We start from the raw sequence: 21,250 nt of genomic DNA on the forward strand, positions 1-21,250 counted from the left end.
TATTCTAAAAGTGTAATTCTCTACCAAATTGAAATTATGCATAAGAAGATGCATAAAAGATTAATTTTAATTTCGAAAGTGTTAGTCTCCTTAAATGGAATTTATGTATAAATAAATGTGTAGAGAAATCTTATATCAAATATAAGAATTCTCTTTTTTTTTTTTAAAAGATATGAAATGTGATAAGATGTGATAAGAGGTGTATGAGATGTGATAAGAATTGATAAGATACGTATGGAAAGTGATAGGATGTGATAAGAGGTGTATGAGATGTGATAAGAATTGATAAGATGTGTATGGAAAGTGATAGCATGTGATAAGAGGTGTATGAGATGTAAAAAGATGTGATAAGATGTGTATGAGATGTGATAAGATTTGATAAGATGCGTATGGAAAGTGATAGGATGTGATAAGAGGTGTATGAGATGTAAAAAGATGTGATAAGATGTGTATGAGATGTGATAGAATGTGTTAAGATGAGTTAGGATGTGTTAAGATGTATATGGGATGTGTTAGGACGAGAATGGATGTAATATGGTTGTATGAATGTGATGTGGATATATACATGTAGATGTATATGTATGAATGTGAATGTTATTGTGGATGTGGATGTATGGATGTAGATACGGATGTGTATGTATGTATGTGGATGTGTATGTATGAATGAGGATGTAAAAATGGACGTATGTATATAGATGTGGATGTATCGATGTATGTATGTAGATGTGGATGTATGGATGTGATTGTGAATAAAGAGTGGATGTGAATGTATGGATGTAGATACAGATGTGGATGTATGTATGTAGATGTGGATGTATGGATGTGATTGTGAATGAAGAGGTGGATGTGAATGTATGGATGTAGATACGGATGTGGATGTATGTATGTGAATGTGGATGTATGAATGAGGATGTGAAAATGGATGTATGCATGTGAATGTGGATGTATGAATATGAATGTGGATGTGTGGATGTGGAAATGGAGGTATGGATGTATGAATGTAGATGTGGATGTATGCATGTAGATGCGTATGTATGAATGTGAAATTGGATGTATGATGTGGACGTACGAACATGGATATGTTTGTAGAATAATGAATATGAAGATGTATGTGAGATAATGTAGTCTATATGAGTGAATGGATGAGAACGAGTACACACTGAATGGAATGTGGAATAAGTAATGTGGTCCGAGAGTGGATAATATGGAAAGACAAGAGTTCGTTATAGAAACTGTATTTGTGACTGTTTGTAAATGACTGTTTTATGTCAAGAATGCTGGAGAAGCATTTTGACCGTCTTGAGGATTAAGGTCATGAAGACTGAACTGATAAAGTTGCAACTGCTGACGGAGAGTCAATGGAGGACGTCTCGCGTAGCAAGGTCGATCGAGGTCTTGACCAGCCTCGGCTCGATTTAAATGGTGAGCTTCCGGTATGGTGGATGAGGGACCAAGGAAGCGGCCTATGAGTGAAGCGCTAGGTCACCTGCGAAGGATCCTAGAGGGTGCTGACCATACGGTGCTCGGGCTCTGGGTCGCCGAAGATACCCACACGTGCGTCGTGGAAGATATTGGAATAAGGAGTAAGAGTTGTTTTTTGAAACCGGGCATGGATCTGGTTGATTGACCTTGCTGGTCCTCAACAGATGAGTCCATGGCTCTTTTATATGGATCTGTGGGTTGATCTTGCTGATCTTCCACGGAGACTCCATTCTATTATATGAATATATTGCCGGTTACTATGAGCTAGGAACCATGGAAAAGGCCCCTGAGAGAACAGGTGGTGAGCGTTTTGGTTGCCAATGATGCCATAAGTATACCGATGAAAGAATGAATGGAAATAAGGATTCAACCAGAGACTTTGAGGATTGTCATCAGTGACATAATGGTTTTATTAAAGGATTGTTTTAAAGCTAGTTGATGCTAAGAAAAAGGCAATTTCATATTGGGTGTGTAAGTGGTATGACTAGTTTTATGTTTGCATGAACTTCCGGCTAGGGGACCTTGGAACTCTTTTCCTTGGTACCCGGGACAAAACCTAACCAAATTCCAAATTGGATCCCATCACTACAGTGGTTGGGCGGTTGGCTAACCCATGGGATCGGATGGGGTTAGGCTGGACTGATGGATCCGTAAATCGAGATTTAATTTCTATTATTACGATAGATGAAGTAAATCCCGGATAGAAATTGTTCTATGGATAGGAATCAACGGCTGTGCCTCTTGATGGGGAAAAAAGCGTTGATCCCAATGATCCAAGTGCAAGTTCTTCCTTGATTTGACCAAGTACCGTTAAAGGTGCAGTCAGATCAGTTTGATCAGTAATGATCTTGACTACGTTAGAGTAAAGAGTTATCCTGGTGGAATCGCCCGTGCTTTCCGGGTAAAGGAAGTTTTTCCGGTTTCGGTTTTGGACAAACCGACGAATTAGTCTCTTGTCCGGATATCCGCGGGCGAGGCCCCGAGTGTGGGACCCCTGTCCCGCGCGAGAAGTGCTACTTCCGCTGCTAGTACTCCAAATCCGTTGCTCGGTGGGAACAGGGATCTCACAGGAAGCATCTTTGACAAAAGCCTATCGACAAAACAATCAAATAAATTAATATAAAAAATAATTTCTTCTTATATATCTATAATAGAAGTAGACAATTTATGAAAGTAGAAAACTCACTTAAGAAGTACATTCAAACTTGCATTGCTCCATCCATAGATTGTTTGAAAGTTGAGCAACTCGAGAGCAGCGCGTAGAATGGAATATGTGCATCCCTCAAAAAGTGGGATCGAAGCCGCATTATAAAGGTGATCATTTTCCATGGATTTTTCATTTTCACGATGCTCATTGGCAAATAGAGCACGCACCATATCTTCTAAAACCTCTTCCTCCACCATCTCATGAGGAAAGGGTGGTGGGATTACATCTCCATCATTCCAATCCTCCACCACTTCTACGTTTTATGAAGCCTCTGCCATTTCTCTATACGACGCTTGGACTCTTGACACCGCCTATGAGTTAACATAGAAAGGTGTGGCACATTATCCTACGCACGAGTATTTCAATGTGAGTCTCCATTGAATACTAATTCTTAATTAAATTCTTACAATATAAGCAAAGTATACTTAGCATTGACCACGTCCGTTCCCATTTTCCATACATTAAAATGTGATTCATCGTAATGCTACGTTGTCGACGCATACATCCTCGACAACGATCACACATAAATATTATTTTTTGTTTGCAGCCCCAATGATCTTGATTTTGAACACGAAGGGACTCATAATCACTAGAAGAACTTGACCCCTTTTTCTTCATAATCTTATGGTTTTTTTCTGGAATTGGTTTCAAAAAACCCCTCATGTAAATGTAATTCTATAACATTTTTGAATTAATATACCCTTCATGATGAACTCACCTATTACACTTACATATTTTTAGGTGAACCCCAAAGCATCCTAGGAGCTCTATTCATGAATCTTACATAAAGCTTTATGCATACACCATAAGGCCATGTGGGCACAAGGGCATTAAGCTTAATGCATAAGCCATATGCTTAAATTTTAATACATAAGCCATATGTAGTAATGCAGTAAAGTAGTAATACATAAGCTCTATGAATCCATTAATGCTTAATCCATCAATTCATGGAATAGAGTAAAAGGACTCCTTCACCTATCGAAGAACACGAGGAAAGCTGCTAGCTTCTTTTGTAAAGACTCTATATGGTTCTCCATCTGCCTACAGAATAGTGTGGATACTAATAGCTTGAAGAGAGCCCATAAACTATTAAAAAAGGGAATTCAATGCTGGGAAGATATATGAGATTTCACAACTCAAACATGGTATGAAGCAGACAAGCTAAGGATGATATACCTAATCAATAGAGAGGATTTCCTTTTCATTCAATGCAGGATAACCCAATGGGATTCTGACAAGGCAATGCTCATACAATGCAGAAGCCCCCTCACCCTAGATGCATTTAATTGGGGACATTCCAATTCGCTGCTACCCATCTCTACCCTACATATCAATGGAATGTTGATGCATGTGAGATTAAACTCTAAATGGAACATCCTCTGGGATAGAAAACAGTGGGAATTCCGCTTTTCTAAAATCTGGTCAAAAACTATTCCTCTAAAAAAATCAATCTTACTTTGGCTCATTATGCATAAAGGAATCTGGACATGCTCTAGAGCCAAAAAAACTATGAATTGGAGACGGATTTTGCCCCCGTTTTGCAGACATGAAGAAGAGAGAATTCCTCATCTATTTATTTCTTGCAAATTTAATAAAAGTGTTTTGGATTTGATTCACCAATGCCTTACCCCGGTCAGTGTTACTTAGGGAACATGGAAACAAATTCTTCTTGGTGATTTTACTGGATGCTCATCAAGGATCTGGAATGTAATAAGAGTTGAATATCCTTGGTGTGTTTGGAATATGAGAAATTATGCAGTGTTTCAAAACGTAGTCTCACTCAAATGCCCTGGCCTGAAGAGTGCTCTATATGTGCGGATGAAGATGATTCTCAAAGTGGATAAGACTGTCTGCCGAGCTCAACAATCATGAATTGAAGTGGAAGAGATTCTTGCTGTGAATGAAGCTCGAGAAAAGTATGAAGAGAAAGTTAACAGCATCAAAGCAAACCAGGTGAGTGAGGAACAAGAATGAAAGGAGTTAAGGAACCAATTGTCAGTGGAAGAAGAAGAGCTTGCGCAAGCTATTATGGAGTTAACAAATCTAAAGAACACTATCTAGGAGTTGAGCTAAGCTTCTCTAAAAAGCTTGACGTATATGACAAGTTAGTCTTTTGAATAATACAATATTTCTCTTGTTCCAAATATTTTTATATAGGAGACCACCTCAACCCATGTCTTGCTAATAGATGCCTAAAAAAGTTGTCACGTGGCAGTAAGAAAAGTCCACATGGCTTTTCCTTTTATATATAGTAAGATAAGATAAATAAAGAAGTTTCCTTGAATGATCACTGGCCTTTAAGTGAATTAGGGATTTTATTTTCCTTTAAATGAATTAGGGAGTTTACACACGGGTGTAGATTTCCACAACCCTTCTCTTGCTATGGGCGGGTACACGTGCAAGGGGGGGAAACATGACCGCCGTTTTACTGGTAGTAGATCTTCATGCCTTGGATGGTAACACTGCCTGAATTGGGTGCCTCTGATTGCACCAAGATGGTGATGACCACCCACTCTTCGTCCTGGATGCCGATCCTGTTGATGTTGTCTCCAATTTCCAGCATGATGTTTGTTATCAAGTGCTTGGAGCTGCCAGGGGTAGGGACGATGTTGGATGAGCCCACGTACTCAGCACTGGAGATGGGGGTGGTGGCGTTGGCTTGCGGAAGGTTAACGAAGACCTGCAAGTGAGCATAGGCTTCTCGGATGACTTCCAAGCCTTGAATGAGAAGGACTTCTTCTAGTCCGTCAGGCTTCTTGTCCGAGGGGCGCTTCACAAGAACGGTGAGGTTGGAGCCCAGGTGTATGGGATTGCTTTTGGTGTAGGATGATGCGGGGCTGATCGCTTGGGCACCGTGAGCTTTTGCGTACGAGACTTGGCTGCCATTGGAGGCAGGCAAGGGTGAGAAATTGAGCCAGAGGTCATCTCCTTTCTCCGCTTTCTTATATTTGATCCCAAGCTTGTTGATGTCGAGGGCGTCCCTGGCTTTCACCTTCACTAGGTTGGCGTTCTCGTCGTAGAAGAGAAATTCTGCGTCCAAGAAGTCTGGGTCTTTGGGGTCTGTCCGGCGCCCGCCCGGAATAGACTTCCAAACCTCCCAGAGCCTGTCCACGTTGCCGTGGTGGGCGTAGAAGATAGGGTCCCGGGACGCAGTTGTGAACACACCCATGTCCCCGCGCAGCTCCGCGTTAGGGTCGCCTGTCCAGAAATGGATGCCGCTGTGGGCGTTCATCTCCAGGGCTCCTCCGAGAGGAGCGTTCACCACGCTTGCATTGGACAGATCCAAGCCGGCCCTGCATTCACAAACAGATTATTAATCAGGTCGAGAATAGACCAAAAAAGTTTTTTTTTTAAATTTTATACTATTATTTGACTTCCTACTTAAGCTGCGCCATCGCCCAGTGCTCGTTTCCTTCCAAACTAATGTCTACGAGCTGACAAAAAATTTGGTAATATAATTCGTGGTCAATGCACAAAGGATTATTATACTATTACAAACGAATAACAAGATGCCCTTGCAGTTTCTTTATACGTGTCTGCTATTAGATTTAATATGAGATTGCGTCCCAAGGCCAAATACCTAAATTTTACCTTCAATTGTGAAGCTTCACCTGGAGATTAAAATTTTTTTTCCCTTGCGTCCCAAAGCCAATAGCTCTATTTTCACGTTTAATTGCACCAAACTTTCATCTATTATACATGTTTGTTTTTTTTATGCCACCGCCCCGGTACAAGAGGAGGAAAGGTTCAATAGCATATCAGAGAGACAAGGAGACGCTTCAGCCCCGGTACAAGAGGAGGAAAGGTTCAATAGCCCCGGAGAGTGAAAGAGCACGGAACACGGACTCAACCAACATTGCTCAAAAGCCTGAGAGAGAGAGAGAACACAATCACCAGGTTCTCCCCATCGCTGAAAACATACGAAGAAATTTGCCATCATGATTGCAGATCCTCCTAAGCGACGGAGTGTCTTTGGGAGTGTGCAGCTATGGGAGATTATCTCAAAATTTTTATCTATGTGTTTTGACATTTAGTATTATAACTATTTTGGCCAAATAACTTGTCCGGCTCATCTCATGAACAAGGTCACCTTCCCTAACTTTGCGTTGACACAATTTTGGTTTTGTCACTTACTCACAATTAGGGTTACTTGAGGGGCATCCATTTTGTTGTACTTATGACCAGTAAACCAAGTTTTCCAGGTTGAGAGGCTAGTTCTCCAGGTTATTTTTGTCTTGATTACCCTAATGCATCCATTTTGTTGTACTTATGACCAGTAAACCAAGTTTTCCATCGTGATGATTACTTTCAAAATTCACATCGGATAAGTAATTCTCCTGCATAACAAATCAAAACCAGTGAAAATAATTAAAACGAAGGACTTTGAATAGGGAAGGTATATTACCTGTAGGCGCCTCCCATGAACATATCGGCAGTGGATGAAGTAACGACAGACTGGTACATGACGTTGAGATTTTCCTGGACGATACGAGAGGAGAAGGTGTTGGAGCGGTTCGATGAGACACTCAGTCTAACCAAAGAAGGTGGCAAGTTGGCCTGGTCGCGCTTAGCATCGTAGACTGCGGTACCGTTGATGTTGAAGAAGGGGGGCATGGTGTTGCCATCAATCTGGTTATCCCAGTTCCAGTAGAGAAGGGCAAAGCCGGGGTCGCCTATAAGGCTGCCCAGGATGCGCTCATGAAAGTAGAGGTACCAGCGGTGCCAAGGTAGGAAGAGCCAAGAGAAGTGCACTTGCAGCGTTATGTTGGTGTCCCTCTGCTTGTAGGCTCCGTTGCAGAAGGCGCAGTGTATGTTGGCCTGCACTGCGAAGCTCCTCGGATCGTCGCTGGGTAGCGCTCGCATGAGCTCGTAGGCCTTGTTGTATTTTTTGATGTACTTGGCCTTGGCGTGCTGCGCCGGCCTCCTTACTTTCTTTCTCAACACGGAAAACGTGTCGAAGGAGAATTCGACCACCTTCTCCTTGGCAGGAATGCAGCAATTGAGCTTTTGCGTCACTGGATGTGTGGGATCCGGCGAGGCTCCAATTGCCAGCTGACACTTGGACAAATCGGGCGGGGTAATGGGCGCCCCATCGCAAACAACACAGAAAATAGAAAGCAGCAAAACAGCGCCTAGGAGAAGCAAAAGCGGCGGATGCACCGGTGGTTTCCCCATTCCCCACGCAGAGAGAGACAGAAAGAGAGAGAGAGAGAGAAGGTTTATCTCACAAGAATTACAACAAGCGAGCTCAGCCAATTGCTTTCTTTGGTGGTGACTTTTGAGATGGACGGAGAGAGAGACACAGACAACAAGAAAGACTACGACTATACTAACATATGCGAGCTAAGCCGAATGCCCATTGCTACACAACGAATTGATGAGATTCGAGATGGAAGGAGATTCTGAAGCTTTACAAATATATAGTAGCTACCGAACGCGGCTCCAAGGGCCATCGATGCCGGCTCGACGTTTCTAACGCGGCAATGTCCGTCTGACCGGCTTGTTAACGACAATGAGAATCCCACGGTTTACACGAATTCTAGTCATGGACCTCCAAGGATAGCTCTGGCTCATTTAATGTTACGCGCCTGTTTATAACCATATTGGGGTCCTCTTTTGTAGTTATCCATTAAGCTGTTCAGAGGTGCAGTTAGATTTAAAAGAAAATTTAAAGGTTTTGACATGGTAAACTCCGTAGACTCATTCTAAATGTATTGCTGATGTGACTCGTTCTACAATATAATAAACTATACCTATTGGTAATGTACATCTTTAGAATAATAAACTATAGTAACTCCTACAATGCAGTATAATGTGTAAAGGCCTTGATTTTTTCCCTTTATGACGATTTCCATCACTAAGGGGGCCCAACATTTGCAAACAATGTTTATTCATTAATTTGTTCAAGAGAGTTGAGAAAATAAAAAACCTATTAAGGCTAAAGATGTTGTAAGGTTTTCTAAAGCTTCTATATTCTACATGCAACATGAATGAGAGTGAAGACTTTGATTAATGCATCGTTTCCTTTTTTATAACTCTCGATGAACTTGCTTTGCATGGTGCATGGTTTCGGTATTGTAACTCCCATAGTTGAACTCTCTCTCTCTCTCTCTCTCTCTCTCTCTCTCTCTCTCTCTCTCTCTGTGTGTGCAACTGATAGCCTTTTAAAAAAAATCATGGTTTTCACACTTCTTGGACAAGTGTTTCGGGATTGTTCTTGTATGGAATCATATCTTCTCTCGTTGCTTTTTAGCACCCATGCACCTCGAGCCGTGCACACGATTTTTTGGGATGGGGCGGCGGTAGAAAGAGTCAGATCCGAAGACAACAGTCACGGTGGGTAGGAAGGGATGGTGGGGGAGGCATCATGTGGACGCAATGATGTGCACGTGGATTGGACTTCTCTTTTGTCTCTCTACTTGTACACGAGGGAAAGGATTGTTGTCCCTTTTGCAAGCGCAACCTTTGGGCACAAGCACGCAGCTTGAGAGTAGGAAGAAGTGGCTATGAGGGGTTGCTTGACTTGGCAAGAGGTATAGGCGCATATGGTAGATGTTCGCAATGATCATGTTGCCTTAGTACAAATTTTTCCATAGGATTTTCCTTGTGAAATTTCAAAAATATTTATGGAGACACTTTTCTCGTAGAGGCAATCAATTGAGAGCTTTGAATTCTCAAAGGTAGAAGAGGCAATAGTCCATTAGACACATGTAAAAATTATACTTTCCCTTCATACCCGTAATTCTCTAAAATTTGTGTAAACAAAGCCCCTCATCTTGGTTATTCAAAGACAACAGCTAGTGATGCGTGAATATATTGAGGTTTTGTAATGTACTGATATGTACGTATTTTTGGGTCCAGTTGACTTGCTTAACTTTAGCATCTGTATTTAATGTTTATAAGTGAAAAATACTTGGAGGACATAAAAGATTAATTTGGTCAATAATTGAGTGATTTTAGAGATGTCGATTTTGGTCAATTTTGGGGCATTTATGCATGTTTTGTGCTGTCATTTGTAAGTGATCTCTAGATAATGTATACGAGGGTCATAGTGGGTAGTTTACACTAAAGGAAACTCGTATGGGGGTTTATATTGTAAACATAGCCACAACGGGTACTTGAAACAAGGCCTGGACATCAAATTGAACGAGTAGATAACTTTATTTATTAGAGACATGAACTAAAGAAAGATAGATCATAATAAGAGAAACAAAGTCCATGTTCAGACCATTCAAATATTCCTCACGGTTTGGCCAATATTGATGAAAAAAATATGGCACCACTTTCCAAAACGTTTTTATTTTGGTTAAAGAACGTGTTTTTAGAAAAGATTGATTTCTTTATCTTTTGCGTGCATTGTAGTCTAACTAATTTTCATGGGTTGTTTTTGGGGTATCTCTTTAAGAGCCTTGATGTGATTCTGCATAGGAAGAGAGAGAGAGAGAGAGAGAGAGAGAGAGAGAGAATTGGGTCGGATGGTACTATTTACCTGTTAGACAATGAATGAGATTGAAGCCATCTAGGAGCCTTGTGGTAGAACCTAGAGAGGACAAGATCGAGAAGGAGGCATACCCGGGATAGCTGTGACGTCCAGTGTGGAGGTTGTATGGACATGCATAAGAGAAAGCCCTAGATTGGCTAGATTTTTGTTGGTGAATATCTCGTTGGATTTGCATAATTGTATTAGCGATTATTATTATTTTTGGATTGATCAGACTTAGAAATGATTATAGTTACTAGATAAATTTTTTTTTCTCATGAAGCATGATGTAATCTATTAGATCTGGTCAAGTGCTATTAAATCTGAATATTTTATAAATATTATGAATTTTTATGATTAAATGGAATAGAATCAAGGATATGTTACAGGCTTGATGATGTTCCATACTTGTAAAACCAGCACACCATTACCATATTGACCTTTGATTACAATATTTCAAACTTGAGTGAAAACATAAAACTTGATTGATAGATTTGTTATCACGCAATCATACATTAGTTAGCAAAAACTAGCATGACATGGCTTTGAGATTCATTCCAGCCCTTCATATACATTAAAAATGTGCATGTCATCAGTACATTGACCTTGATAATATAACTTGAGTATAAATACAAAACTTGATTGATGCATAAAGAAAAAACTAACATGACATAAATATATTGAGCTTGCTAATCAATTGAAGCATTCACATAAAATAAAAAATAGCATGACATTGATTTTAACTAGTATATCACATGATATAAGGTTCCATTTAAACATAATTAAAGTACTTGGATGTCAAAATGCTGATGTTGAGTGCATTTGATTATGTAATGGTAGTTAGAATGCAACATAATAAACACTTTTTAAATAAGTGAATATCTAAATGAAAATAATAACAAGAAAACGAGGCTTAATTCATGTTGAGACATCTTATACATTATCAAACATCATAAATCCTCCTCTCCTTAGCATCTTCCTATTTTAAAGATCCATTAAAAATAAGTGTGTGACACTCTCATTAACGTATCCAAAGTATGCAGTGTCAACTTTGTTCTTCATATTCCTTGACCAAGTTATGATTTGAGAATCCCCTTTCACATGCCACTATACTTGTCCATATCATAAGTATCGCTTGCCATAGCTTCATGAAGTTAGGAAAGCTACCATGCCTATCTTTTACCTTGATTAGTACCTCCAAGTCTCTTTCGTGATTGAAACCCTTCACAATTTAAATTCGAGTTATCAATAAATGCATATGACTTTCTTTCACAAGCTTACATCAACCATTGTACATGCATTATCCACCAATCAAGCTTGGTTGGATATGTAACAATAATTTCTTAAGCAAACTTTTTATAGTACCTTCTCTTATTGTTTCATCCTCTAGATAAAGACATGAGCTAAAAAAAATTAGATGCATTCACTACTACAAGATCTTCTATTTTCGATATCTAGTTTCAACAGTACACGCATCATCAAATTAATGAGCATCTAAATGGACATTGAAATAAGTGTCTATGTTGTGTCTAAATAAGCGTCAAAATGTTTGTCTAGAAAAAGCATCAAAAAAGGCGTTAAAAATATATATATATATATTTTAAATTTGATGTGACTTCTAAATTTTTTTTAAGTGTTTTTAGTTAGACTCATAGTCCTTATCAACCTAGTTTTTAGTTACTTTTCAAATAAATACAAAGATATGTAACAATATTTATAAAAATTAATATCCCAATATTTTTCTACTAAAGCTTGCACTAATGATCCCAAATAGCAATATTTAAAAGAAATTATGACAATTGTTTATGCTAAAGCTTCCATTAATAAACCCAAATAAGAAAAATGTGACAAAAACCAAGTATTGCTTCCAAATAAGAAAAATGTGACAAAAACCAAGTATTGCTTGCCAAATAGAAAAGAAAAAAGATGTTATATCTCATCATTGTGACTCTCTCATCCTCACCTAGATCCAAGGATCCAAATACATCTATTTCTAGAAAGACCTCTCCATCTACATCTCTGTCAATGGGTGTAGCCTCGTTTTTTGTAGGAGTAGAAGGTAGTTCATCCGTATCGTCCTCTTCTATTTCAGGCATTGAAGGTGGTTGTGTTGAAAGTTGTTTTTCTATTTCCTCTTTGAATTCTGGATTAGCTATTGTGTTTGCTTCTAGTTCAAGTTCTCGTTGAATTATTGTACCTTCCTTTGATCCTTCTTCTAGTTGTTTAATTGGATCAATATCTATTTCTTGTGCTTCTTGAGTGGGTTCCTCAACCTCTAGTTCATCTGATATTTTCATATCTTCAAATATTTTTTACTGCATGGATCAATTTGGATTACAAACAACCACCTATGATCTCTCGGGTCCACCTTGAAGACAACCTGCTCATAATGCTATGGTAGTACAAATGTGCCCCTTTGGTTTACTCAACTGCGTCGACTTTGGATAGGTTTACTATAGGTTTACCTTTGGGCACAAGAAAGCAGCTTGAGTGTAGGAAGTGGCTATGAGGGGTTGCCTGACTTGGGTAGCAAGAGGTATAGGTGCGTATGGTAGATGTTCGCAATGATGATGTTGCCTTAGTACAATGTTTTTTCCATAGGAGTTTTCCTTGTGAAATTTTAAAAATATTTATGGAGACACTTTTCTTGTAGAGGCATTCAATTGAGAGCTTTAAATTTTCAAAGATAGAAGAGGTAGTAGTCCATTAGACACATGTAAAAATTATACTTGCCCTTCATCCCCCTAATTCTCTAAAATTTGTGTAAACAATGCCCCTCAACCTGGTTATTCAAGGATAACAACTTACACGGCTAGCATCTATATTTATTGTTTATAAGTGGAAAATACTTTATGGACATAAAAGATTAAATTTGGTCAATAATTGAGTGATTTTAGAGATGTCGATTTTGGTCAATTTTGGGGTATTTATGCCTGTTTTGTGCTGTCGTTTGTAAGTGATTTCTAGATAATGTATAAGAGGGTCATCGTGGGTAGTTTAGACTAAAGGAAACTCATATGGGGGTTTACATTGTAAACATAGCCACAACGGGCACCTAAAACAAGGCCTGGACACCAAATTGATCTTTAATTTTCAGTAACGGCTTCGTATGAATAAGTAGATAACTTTATTTGTTAGAGACATGAGCTAAAGAAAGATAGATCATAATAAGAGGAGAAAAGTCCGTGTTCAAACCATTTAGAGGTTCCTCACGGTTTGGCCGATATTCGTGAAACAAATCCGGCACCACTTTCCAAAACATTTTTATTTTGGTTAAAGAAGGTGTTTTTAGAAAAGATTGCTTTCTTTATATTTTTTGGGCATTGTAGTCTAACTAATTTTCGTGGGTTGTTTTTGGGCTATCTCTTTCAGAGCCTTGATGTATTTCTACGTAGGGGGAGAGAGAGAGAGAGAGAGAGAGAGAGAGAGAGAGAGAGAGATCTATTCGAAAATTGGGCCAGACGGTACTGTTTACCTGTCAGATAGTGAACGAGATTGAAGCACTCTATGAGCCTTGTGGTAGAACCTAGAGAGGATGAGATTGAGAAGGAGGCATACCTAGGATAGCCACGAGATGTCCAGTGTGGAGGTTGGATGGACGAGCATAAGAGAAAACCCTAGATTGGCTGGATTTTTTGTTGGTGAATATCTCGTTGGATTTGCATAATTGTATTAGTGATTATTATTATTATTGGATTGAATAGACTTAGAAATGATTATAGTTATTGGATAAATTTCTTTTTTCTCATGAAGCACGATGTAATCCATTAGATCTGGTCAAGTACTATTATATTTGAATATTTGACAAATATTATGAATTTTTATGATTAAAAGGAATAGAATCAAGGGTACGTTACAGGTTTGATGATGTTCCATACTTGTAAAATTAGCACACCATTACCATATTGACCTTTGATTATAACTAATATTTCAAATTTGAGTGAAAACATAAACTTGATTGATATATTTGTTATCAAGAAATCATACATTAGTTAGCAAAAACTAGCATGACATGGCTTTGAGATTCATTCCAACCCTTCATATACATAAAAAATGTGCACGTCATCAGTACATTGACCTTGATAATATAACTTGAGTATAAATACAAAACTTGATTGATACATAAAGGAAAAACTAGCATGACATAAATATATTGAGCTTGCTAATTAATTGAAACATTCAGATAAAATAAACAATAGCATGGCTTAAGTACATTGATTTTAACTAGTATATCACATGATATAAGGTTTTGTAACGTACTGATATGTACGTATTTTTGTGTCCAGTTGTCTATTTAATGTTTATAAATGAAAAATACTTGGACATAAAAGATTAATCTTGGTCAATAATTGAGTGATTTTAGAGATGTCGATTTTGGTCAACTTTGGGGTATTTATGCATGTTTTGTGCTGTCATTTGTAAGTGATCTCTAGATAATGTATAAGAGGGTCAGTGGGTAGTTTAGACTAAAGGAAACTCGTATGGGGCTTTACATTGTAAACATAGCCACAACGGGCACCTAAAACAAGGCCTGGACACCAAATTGACCTTTAATTTTCAGTAACGGCTTCGTATGAATGAGTAGATAACTTTATTTGTTAGAGACATGAACTAAAGAAAGATAGATCATAATAAGAGGAGCAAAGTCTGTGTTCAGACCATTCAGAGGTTTCTCACGGTTTGGCCGATATTCGTGAAACAAATCCGGCACCACTTCCCAAAATGTTTTTATTTTGGTTAAAGAAGGTGTTTTTAGAAAAGATTGCTTTCTTTATCTTTTTTGGGCATTGTAGTCTAACTAATTTTCATGGGTTGTTTTTGGGCTATCTCTTTCAGAGCCTTGATGTAATTCTGCGTAGGAAGAGAGAGAGAGAGAGAGAGAGAGAGAGAGATCTCTATTCGAGAAATGGGCCGGACGGTACTATTTACCTGTCAGATAATGAACAAGATTGAAGCACTCTAGATGCCTTGTGGTAGAACCTAGAGAGGATGAGATTGAGAAGGAGACATACCTAGGATAGCCGCGAGACATCCACTATGGAGGTTAGATGGACGGGCGTAAGAGAAAACCCTAGATTGGCTGGATTTTTTGTTGGTGAATATCTCGTTGGATTTGCATAATTGTATTAGTGATTATTATTATTTTTGGATTGAATAGACTTAGAAATGATTATAGTTATTGGATAAATTTCTTTTTTCTCATGAATGTAATCCATTAGATCTGGTCAAGTGCTATTATATCTTAATATTTGATAAATATTACAAATTTTTATGATTAATTAAAAGGAATAGAATCAAGGGTACGTTACAGGTTTAATGATGTTCCATACTTGTAAAGTTAGCACACCATTACCATATTGACCTTTAATTATAACTAATAGTACCCAGCAATATATTCACTTATAAAAATCAAAATGGAATCTCCGTTGAAGATTAGCAAGATCAACCAACAGATCCATATAAAAGAGCCATGGACTCATTCGTTGAGGACCAGCAAGGTCAATCAACCAGATCCATGCCTGAATTCAGAAAACAACTCTTACTCCTTGTTCCAATATCTTCCATGCTGTACGTGTGGGTATCTTTGTTGGCGACCCAGAGCCCGAGCACCATATGGTAAGCACCCTCTAAGATCCTTCGCAGCTCACGTACCGGAATCTCACCATTTAAATCAAACCGAGGCTGGTCAAGACCTCGGCCGAGACCTTGCTACGCAAGACGTCATCTGTTGACTAAGTCAACTATTGCAACTTTATCAGCTAGGTCTCCATGACCTCATTCACAAGACGGTCAAGATGCTTCCCCATCATTCTTGACATCAAACAGGTCATAAATACAGTTTCTATAACGAACTCTCGTCTTTCCACATTGTTCCACATCAATCCTCATTTATTTCATATGTATTCCCATTCTCATCACATCTTTTCTCATTTATCTGCATCAGATCTCATCCACTCGCATCTACCCATATCCACATCTCATCACATCATATTCATTCACATCACATATCACATCTATCCCAATTTACATCACATCTCATTCACTCACAACCCGATTCACATGACATCACATCTCATTCATTCACATCCCGATTCACATCACATCACATCACATCTATTCACGTCCATCAAATTCATTTACTGCATCACATCCATTTACATCCATCACATCACATTCATTCATATCCATCACATTCATTTATTCATATCCACCACATTCATTCTCATAACCATCCCATCACATGCATTCTATCCACATTATATTACATCACTTCTATCCACATCATATCTCATTCATACACATCTCATCTCATTCATCCACATCCATCCAATCGTTCACATGTACGACTACTCACATCTATCCATACATTCATATCTATCACTTCACATCCACATATATTCATGTCACATCACATTCTTTCACATACACATCCACAGATCCATTCTTTCACATACATCCACATCCATTCTTTCACATACTCATTCACATCCATTCTTCACATACACATTCACATCCATTCTTTACATACACATTCACATCCATTTTTAGCACATACACATCCACATCCATCCATTCATTCACATTTATCTCATACACATCGTATCTCATTACATCTATTCTATGCAAGTTTTCAGTTTGATTTTCTTTTGAATACAAGGACTATTTCTTGAATCAGTATCCCCAAAACTTCTTGATCGGAGTTCTGAATTTCATACCAGAATTCCTTGAATTCTATAACCTTGATCCATAGATCAATTCGAAGGGTCTCAAACTTAGTTTCAGATTTGGCGAGAGGTTTGAGTGTATTTTTCTAAACTGGTCACACCTTCTTTCCTCAAAACTGACGAAAGAGTTTGGTCTTGGTTATAGTCTAATTCAAGGCTCGAGTCGGATAAGATTTTTCCTGATCTTTCTCGAAAAGGTTTGATAGTTCAGTTACTATTTTACTCAATTTCTTTCTTTGAATGTTTACTTAACTGATTTCTAAATTAGTTACGAATTCCAATGAGGAAATCGATTAATCATTTATCTGAATATTTTGATCTCAATATATTTCCTGAATTCTCTTTTTACAATCCGTGTGAATATAAAACGATAGAAATTTCTCTCTTAGAGTATTTAATTATTCATTTATCAAATACTCATAGAATTTAAACATAGAATTCTAACTTTGATATAAAAATTCTTTATGCATCTATTTATGCATAAAAATCAACTACTAGTGGGAATAACTCTTTTATAGAAAAAAATCCTTTTATGCATCTATTTATGCATAAAATCAAATTTAATAGGAATAACACTTTTAAAATAAAAAGCATTTCTTTATGCATCTATTTATGCATAAAAATATTTTTTTATAAAAATAACACTTTTATAATAAAAAAATTCCTTTATGCATCTTTCTATGCATAAAAATCAAATTTAATAAGAATAACACTTTTGTAATAAAAAATTCCTTAATGCATCTTTCTATGCATAAAAATCAATTTTAATGAGAATAACACTTTTGTAATTAAAAAAATTTCTTTATGCATCTTTCTATGCATAAAAATAAATTTTAATGAGAATAACACTTTTGTAATTAAAAAAATCCCTTTATGCATCTTTCTATGCATAAAAATCAAATTTAATGAGAATAACACTTTTGTAATAAAAAAATTTCCTTTATGCATCTTTCTATGCATAAAAATCAATTTTAATGAGAATAACACTTTTGTAATTAAGAAAATTCCCTTATGCATCTTTCTATGCATAAAAATCAAATTTAATGAGAATAACACTTTTGTAATAAAAAAATTTCCTTTATGCATCTTTCTATGCATAGAAATCAATTTTAATGAGAATAACACTTTTGTAATAAAAACAATTCCTTTGTGCATCTTTCTATGCATAAAAATCAAATTTAATGAGAATAACACTTTTGTAATTAAAAAATTTTCCTTTATGCATATTTCTATGCATAGAAATCAATTTTAATGACAATAACACTTTTGTAATAAAAAAAATCCTTTATGCATCTTTCTAAGTATAAAAAACAATTTTAATGAGAATAACACTTTTGTAATAAGAAAAAATTCCTTTATGCATCTTTCTATGCATAAAAATCAAATTTAATAATTAATATTGGTGATATCCATGCATATTCATAGGTGAATATGTACATGGAGTAATTAGAATATTTCTTTTAGATGCAAAAATGGTGCGAATTACTCTTTTGGAATAACATAAAAACAAACTTTCTTTCCACAAAATTCTCAAAAATTTTGCCATAACCTCCTTTGTATGGCTGACCATTTCTCATTTCTATCCTTCTTTATTTAACTTAAATTAACCCAAATTAGATTTATAGAACTCTAATCTATACAATTTTCTAAATTCAAGAGAGTAAATAATAAAAAGAGTTTAATTAATCCCTTAGTTAATATTTCTAGGATTGAGAAAGGTTGGAATGTAAAGAGGAGAAGGGGGTGGCCTTTTTATCAAAGGCATAGCATTTGAATTTAATTCAACATTTGTAAAACATAAAAATTAAGAAAACCATAGATTCTTCATTAAAACAACATTTGTAAAGAGGAGAAGGGGGTGGCCTTTTTATCAAAGGCATAGCATTTGAATTTAATTCAACATCTGCAAAACATAAAAATTAAGAAAACCATAGATTCTTCATTAAAACGAGTAAGAAAATTAGCTTACATGGAGCTTGTAAGCTCTCCTTTGGCTTGAGGGATTGCTAGTTCTACTCTTGTTTGAAGCAAGAGTGGCCACCAATTCACTTTGAAGAGGATTAGGCCAAAAACAATTGAATTATTAAAAAATTCAATGTAGATGACTCAGGATAGGAGCAGAGTAACAGTGCATAAACACCAGTAAGCTTTTACAAAGGGGGGAGGCTTCTATTTATAGGAAAAAGTGAGCCTCTAACCAAGCAAACTGATTCTAGAATTTTCCAGATCAGTTTGGTCAGTTTTTGACCATTTTTGGGTCAGTTCAACTTAATTTTTGGATCTAGTTTTGAAATAGGAGAGAGGAGAGATGAAAATATCTCATTTTATTGATTAAAATTGGGGGTAATGATGAGAAAAAGGTGCCTACTTCATGACGGGAGATCCCCACACTGAGGTTGCAAAATTCAGTTTTTTAATTCTTTTCTTTGGTCCTTAGTCCACTCTTCATTTTCAATTAATTCCAATTGCACATTGGAAAGTTCTTTTTGAATTTCTATTTCAAGGAAAATCATTTTAGACACTAGGAGGATTTTTATATCAAAAAATATCTCAATTTTGAATTACCTCCCTCTAGACATTTTCTCTCTCCAGGCCAAAACAGGGTAAAACACGATCTTTCTTTTATTTCAGAGAGGGGACTAATTATAAGATCAGAAGGGAAGGTTCTTACACCTACACACCTCAAAAGCTGGAGGGAGGAATCTTACACCACATGCCTCCACAAGCTTAGCATATGTTATGTATCTTGTTTTACTAGAATTACCATTCCATGTAAACATGAGGCCCACTCTTATTTTATGACTCAACCCATTATTTATACATTTAGCACTATAATTAATACTAATTTATTTATAAATCATACACATGGTATAATCCCCTCATTCTCACACAAAATACATAATATTACATAGAAATCCTTGGAATCCTCCATGTGAAGCCAAATATTTGGAGCCAAATCATCATAATGCCATTGAATATGAGTCACCAAGCTGCCAACGTCTCTACAAACTTCCCAAGTTTCCATTAAAACCTTGTGAAAAAGCATTTACATGAGCTTAGCTTCTTATGCAAGCCCCTTCTCGATAAGTATTACTAGCATACCAAATGTTGGCTCCCATATAGATAATGACCACATATATATATTACACATTACAATAAGCCAATAAGCCTCAACAAAAAGAAAATTTTGGTATTACAAACCTGATAACATTCCCTGAGTAGTATAAAAATCATATATAGTGGATGAATGAATAGTTGTTAGCCTTAGGGCGGCCCAATGCCACTCTAAGGAAGGGCAAGAGGGAGTCTCATATAATGAGCTTACTAAAGTTAAGGAGGTAGCAGACCTAGCTCCAAATGAGAAAAAGGAACTGGTAGACTCGCTACTATGAAGGGAGTATTGTGCCTAAGGTGATGCAATGATCCCTATCATAGAGGGGTTAAGTCTAACCAGGCAAAGACCATATTAAGTCTAACCAGGCAAAGACCATATTAATGAATCCCAAATTTTTGCAAGAAATTAACAAGCTTATTGATGTAGGATTCATTTATGAAATCAAGCACATTAACTAGGTATCACCCATTATCATAGTGTCAAAGAAAACTGGAAAGCTAAGAGTGTGTGTGGATATAAAGAAAGTTAATGCAGCCACAAGAAAAAGATCATTGCCCATTGTCATATATTGAGCATGTTTTAGAAAGAGTAGCTAATAAGAAATCTTATATAGCTTCTTAGATGATTTCTTTGGCTATAAACGAAGTGTCCATCTCACATCCAAGGATCAGCACAAGATTGCATCGGGTCTTGTCAATGTCCTCACAACATTTCAATGGCTTATATGCATAGCTTTCAAGGACTGAAGTGATTGGAAGTTTTCATTAATGATTTATGAGCTCACTTAAAGTGGAAATTCCACCTATCTTACTTAAGAAAAGTACTTCAGAGGTGTTAATTATATCAAATATCATTAAACCCAATTGAAATGCCAATTTTGGATAAAGTATGGGGCTATATTGGGACATATTACACCTAAAAATGGAGTAAAAATGGTATCTTCATGGATAAAAGAAAATTTTAATTGATTTTGAAACTACCACCACCCACTAATTACAAGGGATTTCAAAGGTTTATGGGACATTTTGGGTACTATAAAAAGATTCATTTTATGTAGAGATTACAAGGCCATGTATAAACTACTACTAGAAGGCTTTGAATAGACCAAGGAATGTTAAAATCATATGAAAAACTTAACAAGACCGTAGCAACAAGTGCACCTATCTTAATGTAGCCATATTTGGTAGTGATGTGTGTGAACACACTAGGACGGGGCTCTTTTTCTCTCTTTAGGAGGTTTT

General features: G+C 36.9%; 1 protein-coding gene across 1 annotated transcript; it reads right to left on the bottom strand.

Moving 5' to 3' along the window:
- Nucleotides 1-4,993: 4,993 nt before the first annotated feature.
- LOC147609970 (polyphenol oxidase I, chloroplastic-like) lies at nt 4,994-8,031 on the bottom strand. The gene is made up of 2 exons (XM_086787140.1): nt 7,095-8,031; nt 4,994-5,982 (listed from the first exon to the last, which is right to left on the bottom strand). Exons 1-2 carry the CDS (start codon nt 7,862-7,864, stop codon nt 5,115-5,117), a joined length of 1,638 nt encoding a protein of 545 aa, XP_086643266.1. The 5' UTR covers nt 7,865-8,031; the 3' UTR covers nt 4,994-5,114.
- Nucleotides 8,032-21,250: the final 13,219 nt, after the last annotated feature.

Source organism: Cibotium barometz, chromosome 50 (assembly GCF_041138505.1).
Source record: "Cibotium barometz isolate CiBa-2024 chromosome 50, ASM4113850v1, whole genome shotgun sequence".
NCBI classification, from domain to species: domain Eukaryota; kingdom Viridiplantae; phylum Streptophyta; class Polypodiopsida; order Cyatheales; family Cibotiaceae; genus Cibotium; species Cibotium barometz.

Excerpts from the sequence above, each read along its gene's own strand:
- LOC147609970 (XM_086787140.1), bottom strand. The coding sequence starts at position 7,864 with ATGGGGAAACCACCGGTGCATCCGCCGCTTTTGCTTCTCCTAGGCGCT. Across the intron at positions 5,983-7,094 it reads TTCATGGGAGGCGCCTACAG|GGCCGGCTTGGATCTGTCCA; the intron begins GTAATATACCTT and ends TTGTGAATGCAG.